General features: G+C 49.3%; 1 protein-coding gene across 1 annotated transcript in view; it reads right to left on the minus strand.

The window, feature by feature from the left end:
* The window catches only part of LOC306812208 (uncharacterized protein), a 48095-nt gene that overhangs the window by 1213 nt on the left and 29145 nt on the right, over nucleotides 1-17737 (minus strand). The window contains exons 44-69 of the mRNA XM_079326553.1: nucleotides 17264-17484; nucleotides 16671-16817; nucleotides 15337-15501; nucleotides 15053-15204; nucleotides 14099-14267; nucleotides 13625-13733; nucleotides 12326-12471; nucleotides 11879-12004; nucleotides 10999-11178; nucleotides 10228-10452; nucleotides 9746-9872; nucleotides 9259-9458; nucleotides 8731-8943; nucleotides 7517-7662; nucleotides 6351-6478; nucleotides 5278-5410; nucleotides 4817-4949; nucleotides 3919-4071; nucleotides 3333-3459; nucleotides 2961-3172; nucleotides 2139-2301; nucleotides 1909-1991; nucleotides 1062-1222; nucleotides 722-857; nucleotides 250-410; nucleotides 89-167 (exon numbers count right to left, since the gene is read on the minus strand). Coding sequence (XP_079182679.1) covers nucleotides 89-167; nucleotides 250-410; nucleotides 722-857; nucleotides 1062-1222; nucleotides 1909-1991; nucleotides 2139-2301; nucleotides 2961-3172; nucleotides 3333-3459; nucleotides 3919-4071; nucleotides 4817-4949; nucleotides 5278-5410; nucleotides 6351-6478; nucleotides 7517-7662; nucleotides 8731-8943; nucleotides 9259-9458; nucleotides 9746-9872; nucleotides 10228-10452; nucleotides 10999-11178; nucleotides 11879-12004; nucleotides 12326-12471; nucleotides 13625-13733; nucleotides 14099-14267; nucleotides 15053-15204; nucleotides 15337-15501; nucleotides 16671-16817; nucleotides 17264-17484 — 3995 coding nt within the window. The remainder of the gene's footprint in view (nucleotides 1-88; nucleotides 168-249; nucleotides 411-721; nucleotides 858-1061; nucleotides 1223-1908; nucleotides 1992-2138; nucleotides 2302-2960; nucleotides 3173-3332; nucleotides 3460-3918; nucleotides 4072-4816; nucleotides 4950-5277; nucleotides 5411-6350; nucleotides 6479-7516; nucleotides 7663-8730; nucleotides 8944-9258; nucleotides 9459-9745; nucleotides 9873-10227; nucleotides 10453-10998; nucleotides 11179-11878; nucleotides 12005-12325; nucleotides 12472-13624; nucleotides 13734-14098; nucleotides 14268-15052; nucleotides 15205-15336; nucleotides 15502-16670; nucleotides 16818-17263; nucleotides 17485-17737) is intronic.

The following is a 17737-nucleotide window of genomic DNA, read 5'->3' on the forward strand; positions in this document are numbered from 1 at the left end:
TTCTGCATTTGCTGTGTTGCCCTGTTACCCTCTGAGCAGAGAATCAGCCTCCTCTGAAAGCACCTCCCAGCTGTGGCACTGCCCTTACCATGCTCTTCATGCCCAGGCAGGCTGGAAAAAGCATCTTTCCTGCTGAACAGCTCCCAGAGCTGAGACAGCTCTGGATCCTGTGGGATAAAAAGGGCTCAGAAGTTAAAGAAAAGGAAAAACTCCAAGAAGGGTGAGGGATGGCTGACACCTGCAGCTCACCTGCCCTTCTGGTTTGTTCTCACTGGGTGCAGCTCCCACTGCAGCCTGAGCTTGGATCCCAAGCTGCATCTCTGGGTTTGCAGCTCTGCTCCTGCCAGCAGTGCTCCCAAGCAGCACTTCCAGAGCTCTCATTAACTCTGCCACCTCTTGCCATGGGGTCCCTGATGAACTCAACACAAAATTTCAGTGGGATTCCCCAGAACCTCTTGGAAAACTGATAAAATCCAGAACAGCACCAAGAGCAGGAGCCTTTCTTTGGAAATTTCTCAGGCTGCCTCATTTCATAGAACATTTCCAAATAACTCTGTTCACCCCTCCCTGAGCTGCCAGACCTCTCCTCTCACTGAGCCCAGTGCAGACAGGCTGTCAGCCCTTACAGAACATTTTTTTGTTCTGTAAGGTCTTTTTTAGCCTTTTCAGTGCTGCTGCTACCCCACACTGCTCCTTTTGCTCTGCACCCTGCTCCTCTCACCTGGCTGGAAGTCCCAGTGTCCATCCCTCAGCTCAGCACCCACTGCTGCCCAGCTCTGCTCTGCAGCTTCCTGCCCACAAATCCCTTGCCTGGAAAAGGATTTTAGGGCTTCCCAGTCCAGAGCTTGCACTGTATCCTGTTCACAGAAAGCAGCACTGTTATATATATAAACCTCAGAATCCATGTTCAGCCCATCATATAAAACCACAAAAAATTTGCTTTATGCCAAAATAAACTAGTGAAAAGAGTACTACCCATCCTTTGATAAATTTTCATTCAGGGCAATAATTTATCTTAAAATTTCCATGGTTCCAAGGCTCCCTTCCCTGTCCCCACTGACCATGAGGCTCTGGATGCTCTGGCTGACCCCACTGTGGAAGCCCAGCATGTCCATCCTGTGCTTGGCCAGCTGAGAGGCCAGGTGCAAATTCTGATCCTCCAGCTTGTCATAGAGGGTCCGGACACTGAAATCCTCCAGCAGCCGGGGTGCAGAGCTGTTTTCTGAAACACCAGGGGAAGGTCACACTCACACACTGGACACCAGGTTATTTGAGTTTATTTTCTGCACAAGATGCTGCCTGTCCATAGGAATTTGTGTTCTGTGAGGAAGGAGAATGGTGAGGGAGGAGATGTGAGAGAAGGTCTCGTTCCCCAGCGAGGGGGAGGATGACAGAGTGTCACTATCAGCTGCTGGATTGTCCAGAAATCTGCTGGGATCTCCCAGAGCTGCTCTCAGCATCACCACCTGCTGCCATCTGCTGGGCTGGGGCTCTGCTGTGCTCTGAGCACCCCGAAATTCCCCAGCCCAGCTCATTCCCAGAAAGCAAACCAGCCCCAGCAATCACGTGCCTTCAGGGAACAAAATAACCAGTGGACAAAGCCAAGGAAAACACTGTAAATCTTTATTTTCTTCACCCATCACCTGGACTTGCTGCTTGTCAAGGCTGGGAATTCGCTCAGCTCCTCAGGGGAAAATCTCCAACCCATCCCAATGACAGGAGGTTAAATTCCCTGGAATAAATCCAGGGTGGAAACGTGTGCCTGTGGACATGTGCACAGCAAAGTGCCTGTGTGGCCTCCTGACAGTGCAGAAAATTCTGGTGAGCAGGTGTCAAAATATTGCACCTGAGAGAAGAAAATGGGGAAAAAAACAATGGGAGAAAACCTGGGGCTGGCCCAGCACTTACCTGCACTGGGCACTGCTCCTTTCTCTCCAGAATCAACATCTTCTCCAGATCCACGAGGACCAAGCATCTGATAGAACTTGAGGCTGGAGAGAATGGCAGAGAGGGTGAAGAGTATCTCATTTTTCTCAGTAAGACCAGAGCCCAGCCCAGCTCAAGCAGAAGATGGATTTCTTGGGTAGATTTTTTTTTTTTTTTTTTTTTTGCAGAGCCTTGCAGAGGTTGGTCTTTACCTGTCCTTAAGGAGGATGTACTGTGGTGGGATGTGTGGCTCCCCCAGGCTCCTCCATCGTGGCTTCCAGCTCTTCAGTGGGCTAATTTTGGGGCCAGCAGGCTGGAACACGATGGCCAGGGTGGTCAGCATCACCACAAGGAAACCCAGGACAAAGAGGATTGCTAGGGAAGCCAGGAGGGAGGGTGAGAAGTGAGAAACAAACAAAAAAACACAACAAAAACCATTCAGCACCTTTCCTACTCATTTCATTCTGCTTCTTCTGGGAGAAGCTGGGGCAGGTGGATGAGGAGCAAGGTGTTTTCAGGCCTGAAGGATCCAGTTTATAAATTTTATAAAAAATACATAAAATATATGTATTTTATAGAGCCAGGATCGTGCTTGCATGCCACACTTTAATTTCTGTTGTTTGCTCACACCCACGTGAGACCTTACCTGACCTTGTGTTGAGCTCTTAGTCAACTTTGAGATGATGGATTTAATTTCAGCTGGGTTTATCATGGAAATACACTGTCATTTTCTGCTCTCCAGCCAAGGAAAACAAAGCTTTTGGTGACCTGAACTCTTCAAACAGGGTGTGGGGAGAAGCACGACTGCTCCTTCCCTCTGTCACCACCTCAGCTCCTGCACAGGCGAGTTCTTGGCCAGAGAGCAAAGTCAACTTTGGGAAGCTCCAGAGGAGCAAGGGATTAAAGGTGACAAAGCAGTGCTTTGGTGGCATTTCCAATAAAAATGCTTGTTTAAACACACATACAGAGGACAAGACAGAGGTCAGGGGTAGGAATGGAGGTTGAAGGTGGGTGTCTGAGAGTTTTGGCTGTACCTGTGATGGCAGCCCAGTTGGGAGCCAAGTTCAGATCTTTCTGCTTCAGAATCCCGTGTCTGGACAGCTGGAACACAGAGGAGGGCTGGAAGGACACTTCCCCAGGGTCACAGCTCACGTTGGCTTGGTGCACTGTCACAATCAGGAAATGTTCCTGCATGGAGCTGTCCCTGAACACGAATGTCCCAGGCTCCAGGAAAATGTGGGCAAACCTGGAGGAGAGAAGTGAAGGAGGTCCCAGCTGATCCAAGCTTGCTTCAGCCTCCATCTCTGAGGATGGTTCAACACAGCAAAAAATAGGTGTTTTCAGCACCAAGGATGTGCTGATTCTGCCAAAAACTCCCTCCCAGTCCTGCCCACAGCAGCTGTTACCAGGAGAGGTTGAGCTGAGTCTCCTGGATCAGGTGCTCCAGCCTTCGGAAGGATCCAAAATCCCAGCCTGGGTTGTTGTTGTAGAGATGCTGCTTCTGGTAAACGGGGTAATGGCTGGAGGCACGGTCTGGGGGTGGGGCACAGGGTCACAGCTCTGAGCACCCCACTGAGAGCTGTGGGGCTGCTTTTAGAGGGCCATGCATATAACATTATATATGTATAAAATTATATATGATGTTAAAATTAAATATATAGTATCAATATCAAAATAAAATAGATAACATTAATATTAACATAAAATACAGAGTATTAATATTAATTATTAATATTGACATATTATAATGCTACAGTATATTCTATTCTATTCTATTCTATTCTATTCTATTCTATTCTATTCTATTCTATTCTATTCTATTCTATTCTATTCTATTCTATTCTATTCTATTCTATTCTATTCTATTCTATTCTATTCCATTCCATTCCATTCCATTCTATTCTATTCTAATCCATGCAGGATGCCCAGCACAGAGCCACTGCTCTGAACAGCCCTGGACACACAAACATGCTCAGCCCCAGCCACACTCACCCTGGGAATTGATGCTGAGCTGGAAAAGGATGGTGTCCCCTGCCTCCAGACACACCACTGGGTTAGGGATGAGGGGCAAGGCCTGGCTGTCTTTGGGGGAGCTCCTCTGGGCTCTGTGCCCTTTCTGCTGCAGCTGATCCCAGGAAAAATCCCCTGCCACAGGCAAGAGAAAAAACCAGAATGAGCCCTGCAAAGTGGGCAGCAACACCAGACCCTTGGCAAGGAAGAATTATTTATTTTTTGTGGGCAATTACAGCTCATACAGCCAAACCCCTCCACCTGCCAACAGATTGGCCTCCAAATGGAGTTTACTTCTATTTCTCTGGATGCTGCTGGATGCTGCTGGGAACCAGGGGAAAAGCAGCCTTGAAGCCTTGCCTTTCTCAGCTTTCACATGGATAAGAATTTATAACACTGATTATGCACCTGCAGGGTGTGTGAGAGCCATGTAAGTGTCTCGTGATATTTGGCATAAAGCATGTTTTCAAAGAGATGTTGCCCTCTTGGAACAATGAGTCTTTTCTATTTTGTTTTGCACATACTACCCTATATAAAGTGAAGTGTTTCTTTAAATAAAGCTCTCTGTCTCTTTTGCTTCTCCATTGCACGAAAAACTATGTTGCATTATCCTTTTTGCTGCTCACCTACAGCCTAAAATGCAACACCTGGAAATCCAAAATCTCTATCTAAACCCATTCCCAGAAGCTACCCATGCAGTCAATGAATCCCTTACTGTCTACTCCCAGACAGAGCAAGGTATTTCCTTGCTTTCTAAATAATTTGAAGCATCTCATAATGAATTCCTTCTGTGCCAACCTGCTGTCCAGTGGCTGTGCCAGCATGGGAGGGAATGGTTTGCTTGGTATGGATGGAATTTGGGTTCCCTTTCAAGCCTTACCCATGAGAAATGCATCCAGAACTTCTGTGCTGGAGACAATGAGACCCAGCACTCCCTGGGGACTGAACAGCACCAAATGCACCCTCTGGCTGCTCTGCACGTGCTCATCTGGGCCCAGAATGTTGGACAATTCCTGTGGGAAGCAGAGGGAGCTCTAATCCCTGATTCAATCTACCCTGCTTTGTGGTCAACCTTCAGTGCAGCTGTAAAAGGCTGCTCTAGGAGTTTTCCCCTATAATTCAGAATTTGTTTCTCTATAATGCAGCAACCCTTAACCTTACCTGGAGGAGTCCCCTTATTCACTGTGATTTCTGGCTCTCCCAAACCTGCACATTCAGGAATTGTTTCTCTGTAATGCAGCAAACTTTAGGCTCACCTGGAGGAATTCCCTTACCCCACAGTGATTTCTGGCCTCTCCCAAACCTGCACCTTTAGGAAGCAATCCCTCCCTCCACACCTACCCTCACTTGCCCCTGGTTGACCCTCAGCAGCAGCTCTCTGTTGCTGCCAAAGCCCAGGGAGATGCGTGGGGCTCTCAGCAGGCACAGCTGGTCACAGAGCTCCTCAGCAGAGATGTACTGCCTGCAGTGACATCTGCAAAAGGGACAAATCCTTGGTCAGCCCTGATCCCCCAGCAAACAGCTGCAGCAGAGCCCCACTGTGTCACAGCCCACAGGGTGGATGATCCTACTCTGTATTCATGGAAAAAAATTCCCTGTTCTGCTCTTCAGGGCCAAAACATGACACCCCACTAACAGTGCTTGGTTGGTGTCCAGCAAAAACCACCTTCCTCCTGTAACAGAGCATTGCACCCCTCCCCAAAGCTCAGCTCCAGGAAAATGGTTGAAAGAATCAGAGTATGATTTTGACACGCCAGAATTCTCTGTAACCCATGCCAGGGGGAGGTTGCAACACAGAAATTCATTCACAAAGAGGAAGAAAGTGATATGTGACAAGAACTGGTTTCAGCATCTCCCTGTCCATGAACCTGCAGAGATAGGAACTTAGGGAGGAAATGATGCCAAAGTTTGAGCTTTCATGTTTTCCATTTTCTGTACTGCATTGGTATAGAACTCTGAATTTAATATAAAATTCTCCTCCCATCTCAGTCACACAAAACAATCCTTTCCCAGCCCCAGAGCCAAGGGCAGCGCTGCAGCTTCAGCCCCAAAAAGTGCAAACAGCAGTGAATGGAGGAGAGAATCTGGGATGGAATCTGGGAGCTGGAATTGGACAATGAACCCCAAAATGAAAATGGACCAAACTTATAAAAGAGTGAAACTCGTGACTCTGAGTCCATCTTTGACTTAGCCCTGCCCAGGCTCTTTTTCTGCCCAAGGTGAAACCTTTGAAGGCTTTTAATAAATCCCAGCTTTATTCCTTTAACTCTACCCAGCCTCTGTTCCAGGCAGCCTCTTTAGGCATAACACCGAAAATTTCCCAAAAAAACCCCTTCCACAACCCAACCCTGGCAGGACCTGATGGGATCAGTATCTCAGGGCTAATGGGGATGATTTGTCAGGGCAGCACTCACATGCCCAGCTGTGTGTGCAGCTGTCCTCCCGCGGGGCCGCAGGCGGCGGTGCAGTCGTGGCGCTCAGGGACGGCACAACGGCGTGTGGACGCCAGCCTCACCTGCCCAGGGGCACACAGCTCGTCCACCTGCAGGAAAACACACCCAGACAGGCTCCAGGGCTGCAGTGAGCTGCACATCCCTCAAAATCACCCCCTCTCCACTGCTGTGCTTCAGATATTCAACATAAAAGCGACCCTGATGCCTTAAGTTTGAGCTTTCGCATTTTCCATTTTCTGCACTGCATTGGTATAGAACTCTGATCTCCATATAAAGTGTTAGCAGGTTCTCCTCACAGCTCAGTCCCACAAAACAATCCTTTCCCAGCCCCAGAACCGATGACACTGCTGCAGCTCCAGCCCCAAAAAGTGCAAAGAGCAGCGAATAGAGGAGAGAATCTGGGAGGGCGGGACTGCAGAAGCTGGAATTGAACAATGAACCCTAAAATGGAAATGGATCAAAACTTATAAAAGTGTGAAACTCATGACTCTGAGTCCATCTTGGGTTTAGCCCTTGCCAGGCTCTTGCACTGCCCAAGGTGAATCCTTTGAAGGCTTTTAACAAATCCCTTTGACTCTGTCCAGCCTCTATTCCAGGCAGCCTCTCCAGGCATCAATCAAACAATGAAAACATTGAAGAAACCACACAACAAATTCACCTCCCAACCCCTGATGAGGTCCTAATTTTCTTCAGCTGTAAGAAAATACTTGAAAGAACCAGGGTATAATTTTGACACTCTAGATTGTTGAGGAACCCACCTCAAGAGGTGGTTTTGCACTACAGTTCATTCAAAAAGAGGGAAAAAGTGGCAACATGCAAGATACAGACAAGAACTGGTTTTAGTGTCTCCCTGCCCATGGCAGTTTTAAAGAAGTTCATATTAAAGGCGATTTAAATTCCTTCATCTGCCATCCATGTGAGACACTGTGCTGCTCCCATTGCCCTGGTATGGAAGGATCTTTTACCTCCATCCCTTATGAATTTAAATTTAACCTCACAAGATCCTAGCCAAGAAAACTCCTACAAGAAAGTGTCAATAAAACATCTAAAATACTTATTTGCCTTAGCTTAAGAACACTCCCCCTCTCCTGCACATCACACACTTTTGGTTCAGAACCTGATTTTACCTGAGGTCTGCAATCCTGGTCGCTGTTGCTGTCAGGGTCTTTCTTGCCTCTCTCATCATAATAAATATAACCTGCCTGGCAGATGCAGGAGGCATCTGAGTGCTGGAAAGCTCTGTTCAGCCCATGGCAGCTGCAGCTGCTGGCACCTGGGGAAGAGGTTGGATTTGGGGTTGGGAATACAGGAACAACTGTGCTGGAAGCCTGGAAACTGAGAATTTTAGATTTTCTGTGCTAACAGACACTGACCCACAAAACAAAACAAAACAAAACAAAACAAAACTAAACTAAACAAAAATCTTTTGACCTGTGGCTGTAGAAAAAGCTTCTAACATTGAATAATAGAACTAGGATCACAAGTGTGTTGTTTGAATACAAATGTGTATTATCACACAGTAAAAAAATTAGTGTTTAAAGTTTTAGGATATAACAATATATATAAAGCAAGATAGAGGTTTTAAAACAGAAGTTTCCTTCTTTTTCACCTACTTCTTCATGAGTCTAAATAGTATTTTTGTAATTAAATAGAAAAATCCGCATTGCAAATCACAAGTAGTTAGCTATTATATTAGAAGTAAAAATAAATTTTAAGTGCCCATTCTTAATTAAACACTTTAACCCTTAAAAGGCCTTGTAAAAAAATGTCTCCATTTTTAGCTTGTTAACTAAAAGTACTATTAAACTCACTGTAATATAAATAAGAATTTATAAACATCTATAGGGATGGAGAAAGGACCCAGCCAGGCAGGGCTGCCAAGCCTCTCTCTCGTGCCTCAACAGCCTCAAATCCACCTGATTTGAAGCATGGGGCACTGCTGCACATACTCTAAGTGTGGAAAAAGCACTCTTTACTTTCCCAGTTTCCAGCCTTTATCATGCCCACAGTGCCCAATTTTGGCTCAAAAGCACCCCTAGATTTAATACAACTCCCCCAAATCCTGGCTAAAGTGATCTTGCTGAAGCTCCACCACTTTCAAAGCCAAGAATTAATAGAGCTGCTCAGCTCTCCTTTCCTTTAAGGAGATCAAATCCCCTTGGGTAAGAGTGTAAGAGGGGCAATAGGAGAGCTTTGGAATGGAATCCTCCTCCTGGGTGGGACAGGGGGACAGCAGCTGGGCATGGGCAGCACCCCCAGCTCCAGCAGGATCCCAGGGTTTGGGGAACATCAGAAAACACCTTAACAGAGGGGAAAACCCCACTGACACACAAAAACTCACCTGGCTGAGAGGAAGAGGAGCTGCCACAGGGGAAGCAGGCAGGCTGGGCAGGGAGGTGGTTGAAGGTGCCAGCAGCACAGGGCTGGCAGTCCCCGGGGTGCTTGGCAAAGTGGCTGCTGCCGTGGGTGCCCGGGGGACAGGGCAGAGGGGCAGGGGACAGTGCAGGGCAGTAGTGGCCACGGGGACAAGGCTGCTCGTGGTAGCTGTCACTGCCTGGGGAAAGGGGGGCATTAGGGATGTGCTGGGAGAGAGGCAGAGAGCACTGGCTTGTCCCAGTGATCCATCCACACTCATCTCTCTATACATAGACACCAGTCTGTATAAATACAGAGCAGCATTTCCCAGTCCAATTCATATTTAAATATAAATCTCAGTTTTTCTTTCCCTCAGTGGTGAGCCCACGTGACAGCCCACACCAGGATTTTATAACTGCAGAGGATGAGAGCTTTGCCCACACAGAACCCAAAACTCTCTGCTCCCAATTGAAGCTGCTCTGTTGCCCCACTGCCCCGTGGCAGCTGAGTGTACCTGGTGGGCAGGTGAAGCCAGCTGGGCAGGGCTGGCAGGCTGCTGAGATCAGGGGCTCGCTGCGGAAGGTCCCTGCAGCACAAACTCTGCAGAATCTCTCAGCTGAGCCCCTCAGGCCAGGCAGGCTGAGGGCCATGTGCCCTCCTTCACAGGGCACGGGGTGGGCACTGCCCGGGGGGCAGTAGTATGGGAACACACACCTGGGAGTCAGAACAGGGCAGAGAAGGGAAGGAAATATCTGAAAATGATTTCTGGATTCAATGATCAGTGAAAACAAAAAGCAAAGCTAAAAGTGATTCTCATCTGAGTCCAAGCTAAGCAGAAATTCAAAATCCCCCTCTCTGTTCAGTCACCAAATCCATGACAGGATTCCACCAAGATCCCTTTGCTTTAGCAGCGTGCACAAAGGGCATGGTTAGGCTGGATCCCAGGAACAATTCCCACTATTGGGTGTTTTTAGGGACTGTACCAAGCCCCAGGTACTCACAGCTGCTCGGGGCTGGTGTAAGTCCAGGATCCCTCAGGACAGTGGTAGCCAGCAGGACACAGGGGAGGCTCTCCTGTCACAGCAGCACAGTAAGAGCCAGGCCTGCAGGGCTTGGGATTTACTGACCCTGGGGAGAAACAGGGGAACAGCGTTGGTGTGGCATTCCCAGAGCAGGAGGATCTGTTTGGGAGGCAGACAACAAGGAGGCTTTTCCATAAACTCTCTCCCAGAAGGCTCGGAACTGTTGGGAACCAGTTTATTTTTTAGCATGGAATGCTGACACCTCAATGCCCAGCCCTGCATGTAAAGATCTCCTTTTCCAAGCCCAGACACTTCCTTGGCACCCTCAGCTAAAGAAAAACAGGAATGGCTGAGAAGGATCATGACGTGGGAGAATGGCATGAGAGTCACTGCTAAATCCCTGCTGATCCATCATCTAGGCTCAGAAATGGCAGGGAATAAGGAAAACAAGATGGTGTCACCTGCTGGGCACTCATAGCCAGGTTTGCAGGGTATTCCCTGGGTGTTGGGGAGTCCTGTCTGCGCTGGATCCGGGCAGTAATATCCAGGTGAGCAGGGATCACACTCTTCCAAGGACTTTGCACCAGGCTGGATCCTGGAAGTGCCAGCTGGACAGAGGAAAGTGTCCCCTTTGCCAGGGCACCAGTAGCCAGGGGGGCAGGGATAATCCTCAAAGCTGGTCAGGCCTGTGGGGAGGAGAAGGGAGTGAGGAGAGGAGAGGAAAGGAGGTGGGGTGGCCAGGGGGGATTTTGGGGAAAGGCTTTTGGGTGGCTCTGAGGAGGAATTCTCTCTCCCTTTCCCTGTCTCATCCTGGGAAATTTTGTCACCCAGAGGCAGGAAAGGGAAGGAATTTTGTCACGCAGAGGTGGGAAAAGGAAGGAACTTCATCACCCAGAGGAGGGAAAAGGAGGGAATTTTGTCACAGAGAGGCAGGAAAGGAGAGGAATTTTGTCACCCAAAGGGTGAAAGGGAGGGGAATTTTGTCACCCAGAGGAGGGAAAAAGGGAAGGAATTTTGTCACCCAGAGCTGGCTTTGCCCTGCACTCACCTGACAAGGGAAGTGACACCCAAGGACACTCACCTGACGGGGGATAGTTGTACCAAGGACACTCACCTGACAGGGCACAATGGTACCTGAGGAGACTCACCTGACAGGGGACAGTGACACCCAAGGACACTCACCTACAAAGGACACTCACCTGAGAGGGGACAGGGGAACCCAGGACTCTCACCTGACACAGGACAGTGGTACCCTGGTGGGCAGGGCTGGCACTCTGCCACACTCTGAGCTCCTGGGTACCCACGGAAGGTGTGGGGAGGGCACTCCTGGGGGGCCAGCACACTGCTGGGGTCACTGACATTGCCCCCAGAGCAGTAGTGTCCCACTGGGCACAGATGGGCCTCAGAGTCCCCTAAAAACCAGAAAAAGAAGGTTTGAGGTGTGTCCCCAGTGCTCTGTGCCCTCCTGTGCCACCCCAGCCCTTCTTCTGCCAGGTGGCACCCAGGGATGGCACTGGATTTTAAAGTCACTGACTCTGTTCTCTGCAGGGCTCATCGCTGCCAGGACTCCACAATCCCACAGCTGCTATCCAAGCCATCCTCTGGGATGGGGGAAATGGGGTGGGAATGGTGGGAAAGGAGATGGGATTGGGAAAAATGGGAGAAAAAAGGGATGGGATGGGATGGGATGGGATGGGATGGGATGGGATGGGATGGGATGGGATGGGATGGGATGGGATGGGATGGGATGGGATGGGATGGGATGGGATGGGATGGGATGGGATGGGATGAAAACAGGGCTGTAATAGGGAGAGATGGAGCTGGGATTGAGAAAAACAGGAGATAAGTGGGCTGAAAGGAGGAAAATGTAGGAAAAACTGGACTGAACAAGGGGAAAATTGGGAAAATGGGGCTGGGATAGGGGGGAATGGGATGGGATCAGTAAAAATGGGATAAAAAGGGGCTGGGATAGGCAGAAAACTGGGGAAAATGGAGAAAAACAGGGCTGGAATGGAGGAAAATGGGGCTGGGCAATCAGGGATACATAAAACCCTCCCAGAAAGCAGCTCCCAACCCCTTCCCTCCCCTTCCCTCAGTATTTCCCACCCAAACCTGCTTTGCACCAGTGGCCTGGTGGGCAGGGCAGGCAATCCTCCCTCCTGCCAGCCCCTGGGAGAGCCCTGAGAGTGTTGGCAGGACACGGAGTGGGCACCTCAGACCCCTCCAGGCAGTAGTAACCTACACAGATGGGTGGAAAAGAGATAAAAATAAAACATGCAAATCCTCCAGAGGCAAAAACGACTGAGCCAGAGTCTGCTGTTGATGTGGAATGAACTTCCACAGCTGTAGGGAGCCTTCAAACTCTTCTGGACTAGCAGCTCAGCACTATAAATTCCTTTTTGGTCTGGCACACTTTGGTTGAAAAGAGGCAAAAAATTGATGAGCAACGATAATTTTAATACGATATAATGCAATAAATGATGCAATATACTAGAACATAACTTGGTTAGCAGCAAGTGAATATTCTGAGCTGCAGGTGTGACTGAGATCCTCACTCACCTGCAGGACACAGCCCTGCACACACCTGGCCCCAGCGGCACCCGGCCAGGAAGCGCCAGGAGAAGGGGAGGCCTTGAGGAGCAGCCTGGGAGCTCCCAGCCAGGCAGAAATATCCAGCAGCACATTGCCCTTCCAGCTTTCCGTGCCTGCAGCAGAGAGGAAAACAAGGATTTGTGTACTCTGAGCTGCTGGGGTGGTGCTAAAGCAGAGTATGGACACTGGGAGCTCAGTGAGGCTTGCAGTGACAAATAACTTGTGATATGAGTAAGAAAATAGACACATTTTTCCACGTAGGTGATTAACTGAGGCAGTACAAATTCCATTAATGTGGCACATTGCTGTAGATGGAATAGTGGGTGGCTTTCCATCTCATGCAGGTGCTTCTTTGTACCATAGTGTGTTTGGGTTGATGTGGCCAGAAATGTGTATTCTGTCCCCATCTGTTGAACCTGGGTGGGGCAGTGACCCTTATCCCTGTGGGAGATATCCTCTGCTAATGGGCCATCTTTAAACAACCTGGGACAATCATCTTTCTCTTTCCCACAGCCCATCCTCCCTCCAGGAGATATCTCCTGTTCATGGCCAGTGAGTCCCAGTGCATGACTGATAAAATTCCATCATCCCACTGGGAGATGCTCCAGCCAGGGGAGGAGCCAAGCCTTTCCTACCCAGATAAAAAATCAGATTTTGGACACCAAGACATCTTCTTTCCACTGGATTCCAGAGGAAAGCCAGACCTTTCCACATCATCCCTGGAGCTTCAGAGGAAAACTGCACCTTCTCCAGGAGCACTGCTCCAGCTGAACCACATCTGCCACTGCAGGAGGATGCAGCCACCATTGAATGGGACTGCTGCCACCACCCTGACTGACTGATGGGTGTCAGCTTGGATTCTGACTCTGGCAGTGTTTTGGGATTGTTCTTTGTAAGACTGCATTTGTATTTTAATTTTCCTAGTAAAGAAACATTTTTCTTAATTCCTATATCTTTGCCTGAGAGCCCCTTAATTTCAAAATTATAATAATTTGGAGGGAGGGGATTTACATTCTCCATTTCAAAGAGAAGCTTCTGCCTTTATTGGCAGACACCTGTCCTCCAAACCAGGGCACACAGTGATGATGCCAGGCTGCTTTTCCCTCCCAGAGCCCACAGATCCAATGCCTCTGTACCCAACTCTGTGCTAAGCTTGTATTTCTTGAGTGAAAGAAATGCAGGAGAGGATCTGGGAAAAACGGATGAAACAAGGATGTCAAAGTGCTCCAGAGGAAGGAAAAATGCCAGGGTGAACTGAATCTTAACCTGCAGTAGTGGCCAGACAGGCAAGGCAGGCACTCCTTCTCATTCCAGAGGCCACTCATGTTTTCAGGAGTGAAGGTGCCTTCAGGACAGGTGAGAGGAACTCGTGTCCCTAAAAGGAAGGGCACAGAGACAAAAATCAACCTATTTAAACCTCTATTTATATATATAACACATAATTTATTTAACCTATATATAAAATAAATATATGTATATAATATATAAGAGATAATATGAGATAATATATAATTTATTTAACCTATATATATTTAACCTATAATTTTAAATAAATCAATGAGTAAATAAATAAGAGTGTTGTGCTGTGACAAGGCTCTAACAGGTGACTCTCAGGTGGCCACTGTGCCACACTGGCTCATTGCCACCTCCTCATCTCCTGGCCTGAGGGAGACACACAGGATTGCATGTGGCTGGGGTCACAGGCAGGTACACCTGAGCCCTTGGCAAGTTCCACAGTACCTGTGGGACAGTAGGAATGGGGTGGGCACAGCCTGGGGTCCCCTGTCACCAGCTCCTGGCAGTAGAATCCTCTCTGGCATGGGATGCAGGAGGCAGAGCCTGGGGCTGGCTGGTACTGCCCAGCAGGGCATGGCCTGGGCAGGGCTGAGCCTGAGCCACAGAAGTGACCCTGCAGGGACAGAGAAGGGAGAGACACTGATGCCTTTCTGGGCGACCAAAACCAGAGACCAGACAAAATTAAGAGAATAAAAACAGTTCTAGTTATTGAAGGGCCTTCATTAAGGATAGACAAAGCCCCCCAGGGGCTGCACCCAAAATGGACAATGGATCCACACAATGGATTTCAGACTTTGACAAGTTTGGCCCATTTGCATATTGGGGGTTAATCTTCCAATTACACCTTCAGGTAATGAAGTCATTTACCCCAAGTTTGCTCCCCACAAAATTGACTTTTGTTTCCATCTCTCAGGCCTGAGGCAGTGAGGTGTCCTTGACTGCCAGGCCTGTAGGGGAATTGTTGTGTCTGCCCAAAATGGGAGAGCAGCAGCTCCCACTGGATATGGAGTTTAGAGTTCTACACTAAAGAACTGCAGGATTACAAATAGATGAAAAATATAAAATCTAAAATCCTAAGGCATCACTCCTCTCATTTAGAGGCTTGGCAAGGTCTCTCCCTTATCGAGTCTGTATTCTAAATATCTACTAATGGTATGTATCCAAGAACAGTATTCACCTAACCACAGCAAACATCTGCTGAGCTTAGGGGCTGGAAAAATCCCAGAATTGCCCAAACCTCTGTGTGGATGTGACCAGTGTCAGCTGTGGATGACCCTGTGCCACTGTGGGATGGGAACAACCCTCCCCAGAGCTGAGTTACCCTGTGCCAGCTAGGGTTAACCTAACCCTCACCCCAACCCCAAACCAAACCCAACCCCAACCCCACCCCAGCAGTACCTTGGGGCACGGGAAGGCTGTGGGGCTGATGGAGCTGGAGTTGGCTGGGCAGTAAAAGCCCTCGGAGCAGGGTCCAGTGGGAGAGCTGAGCCCTGTGCTGGCACAGAACGCCCCGGGGTAGCAGGGCACACAGCTGTCCTGGGAGCCACCTCCTGAGGGGACAAACACAGGGGACAACACCCAGGGCACCCCCAGCTGCAGCACATGTGGCCACCATCGCTAAAGGTGGCCACTGAGCTCAGGGCAGCTGGTCAGCACAAAGCCATTGGGATGGTCACACTCACCAGTGGCGTTGTTGAGGGTCCCAGCTGGGCAGGGAACGGGGACAGGAGTTCCTTGGGGACAGTAGTGTCCTGGAGGGCAGGGCCCGCTGAGGGGGAAGCCGGGGGTCCCACGGGGGGTGGCATCAGTGGCTCCTCCTTGGCAGAAGAACCCGGCCGAGCACAGCCCTGGGCAGCACAGGGGGTGCTCACCACAGCTCCCCACACCCACAGGGTGCAGGTAACCCCAGGGGGGCCAGAGCCCAGCCTTGTCCTGGATTATCTCTGGGACAGCCTGGGCAGCACAGGGGGTGCTCACCACAGCTCCCCACACCCACAGGTAACCCCAGGGGGGCCAGAGCCCAGCCTTGTCCTGGATTATCTCTGGGACAGCCTGGGCAGCACAGGGGGTGCTCACCACAGCTCCCCACACCCACAGGTAACCCCAGGGGGGCCAGAACCCAGCCTTGTCCTGGATTATCTCTGGGACAGCCCTGGGCAGCAAAGGAGGTGCTCATCACAGCTCCCCACACCCGCAGGGTGCAGGTAACCCCAGGGGGGCCAGAGCCCAGCCTTGTCCTGGATTATCTCTGGGACAGCCTGGGCAGCACAGGGGGTGCTCACCACAGCTCCCCACACCCACAGATCACCCTAGAGGGGTCAGAGCCCAGCCTTGTCCTGGATTATCTCTGGGACAGCCTGGGCTGCTCATCTGCCTGTCCCTTTCCTTCTCCCCATTAACCCCTGGCCTCCATCCCTGTCTCTGCTTTGACCTCAGCTGGTGTTTGCTCACCTTAATCTCCTCTCTAACTGCTTCCCTACACTCTGCTTAATTCTGCCTCTCTTTTTCCAGGTATCCAGCCTGGAGCTTTGGCCCAAGGACAATCACTCTGTGCATAAATGGGAGAGGAAGCATTTTGGAGGACAGAAAGAGCAGAGATGAAATGTTACAGCAAAGGAAGACAAAGCAGAAAAAAAAAACCTAAGAGAGAGAAGGAAAAGCAATGTAGTAACAGAATGAACTTAAATAAAAAAATAATAAAACAAAATAATAATACTAATAAAACAAAAATTAAATAATAAGCAATTAATAACAAATAATAACTAATAAGAATAAAACAATAAAACATAATAATATTATAATAGATTATATAATGATATAATTACATAATAATAATAAAATAATAATAGAACTGAACTAAATGCTCAGTGGGAAGAATGAAACAGAGAATAAGAGGGGGCTGATAAGCACAGCCACAGGGTGCCCTGCTATAGCCTCTACCCCATTCACAGAGATGTTTCCCATTTCCCCCCAGCCCCCCAGCCCCACTCTCCAGCCCTGTTACAGCCACACTCACCATCAGGCTCCCAGTTGGCCTCTCCCCTGCAGAAGCTGCCCACGGGGCACTGCCTGCAGGCTGTGGGTGCCAGTGCCCCCTCCAAGGGGCTCATTGTCCCCTCGGGGCAGGGCACAGGGACAGCAGTGCGGCCGGGACAGAAGTACCCTGGGATGGAGAGGGCCAGGAGATGTTCATACAGGTAAAATCTTTAAAATAACAGCCCTGGTACTCTTGTAAAATCATGGGTCAGGCTGTTCTGGCCAAGTTCAGCTAACATAAAAGAATCTGCATATGGGTCAAGAAAGAATCCCTAGAACACCTTCTGTTTAGGACACAAGAATGTAAACATCATTAGAGAGGGAAACTTTTGACAGACACTAACCAAAGAACTGAGTTACAGTAAGTTACCAACCAATTGGAGTTAAACACGATGCCTTTACAAAACCATAAAAATAAATATAAGCTGTGAAGAATAAAAGGGGGATATTGTGCATGGAGAAATAAATATTTTGTTTGTCCTTATAACAACAAGGAGACACTGGTGACAAGCAGGGCAGAAGGGGGAAAGCCATTCCCTGCTGGAGAGAGGAATGCCAGTCCCCTGTGCTCACCTCTGGGGCAGGTGAGGGGCTGCACGGTGCCAGCCCTGCCACAGGAGGTGCCAGCAGGGCAGGGCAGGCAGCTGCTGGCCCCGGGCACGGGGCTGAAGGTGCCAGGCTCACAGGGCAGCTCCAGCCCCGAGCCCGCCGGGCAGTAGGAGCCGCTGGGACAGCGATAGCCACGGACCCCATCCGAGGGGCAGGGAGAGGAGCTTCCCTCCAGGCAAACATACCTGGGGAGAGAAAGAGAGGGAAAATCCACCTGGAACCAGCAGCTCCCAGGTTATGAGGTTATTGTGAGGTTATGGCTTCTGGTGCCTTAAGCACCAACTTCGTTGGGTTGTCTTAAATGAGCAATGTAGCTAATAGTTGCCAAAAAATTATTTATTGCAGAAGTACATTAGTCTTAAAAGGTACAGTCACAGACATTCAAGTTTATGCTAAGTTTTGGTTTAGAGTTCTAAATAGAAGCAGAAGATGCTCCTT

The sequence above is a fragment of the Erithacus rubecula genome (genome assembly GCF_903797595.1).
Source record: "Erithacus rubecula genome assembly, chromosome: 25".
Taxonomy (NCBI): domain Eukaryota; kingdom Metazoa; phylum Chordata; class Aves; order Passeriformes; family Muscicapidae; genus Erithacus; species Erithacus rubecula.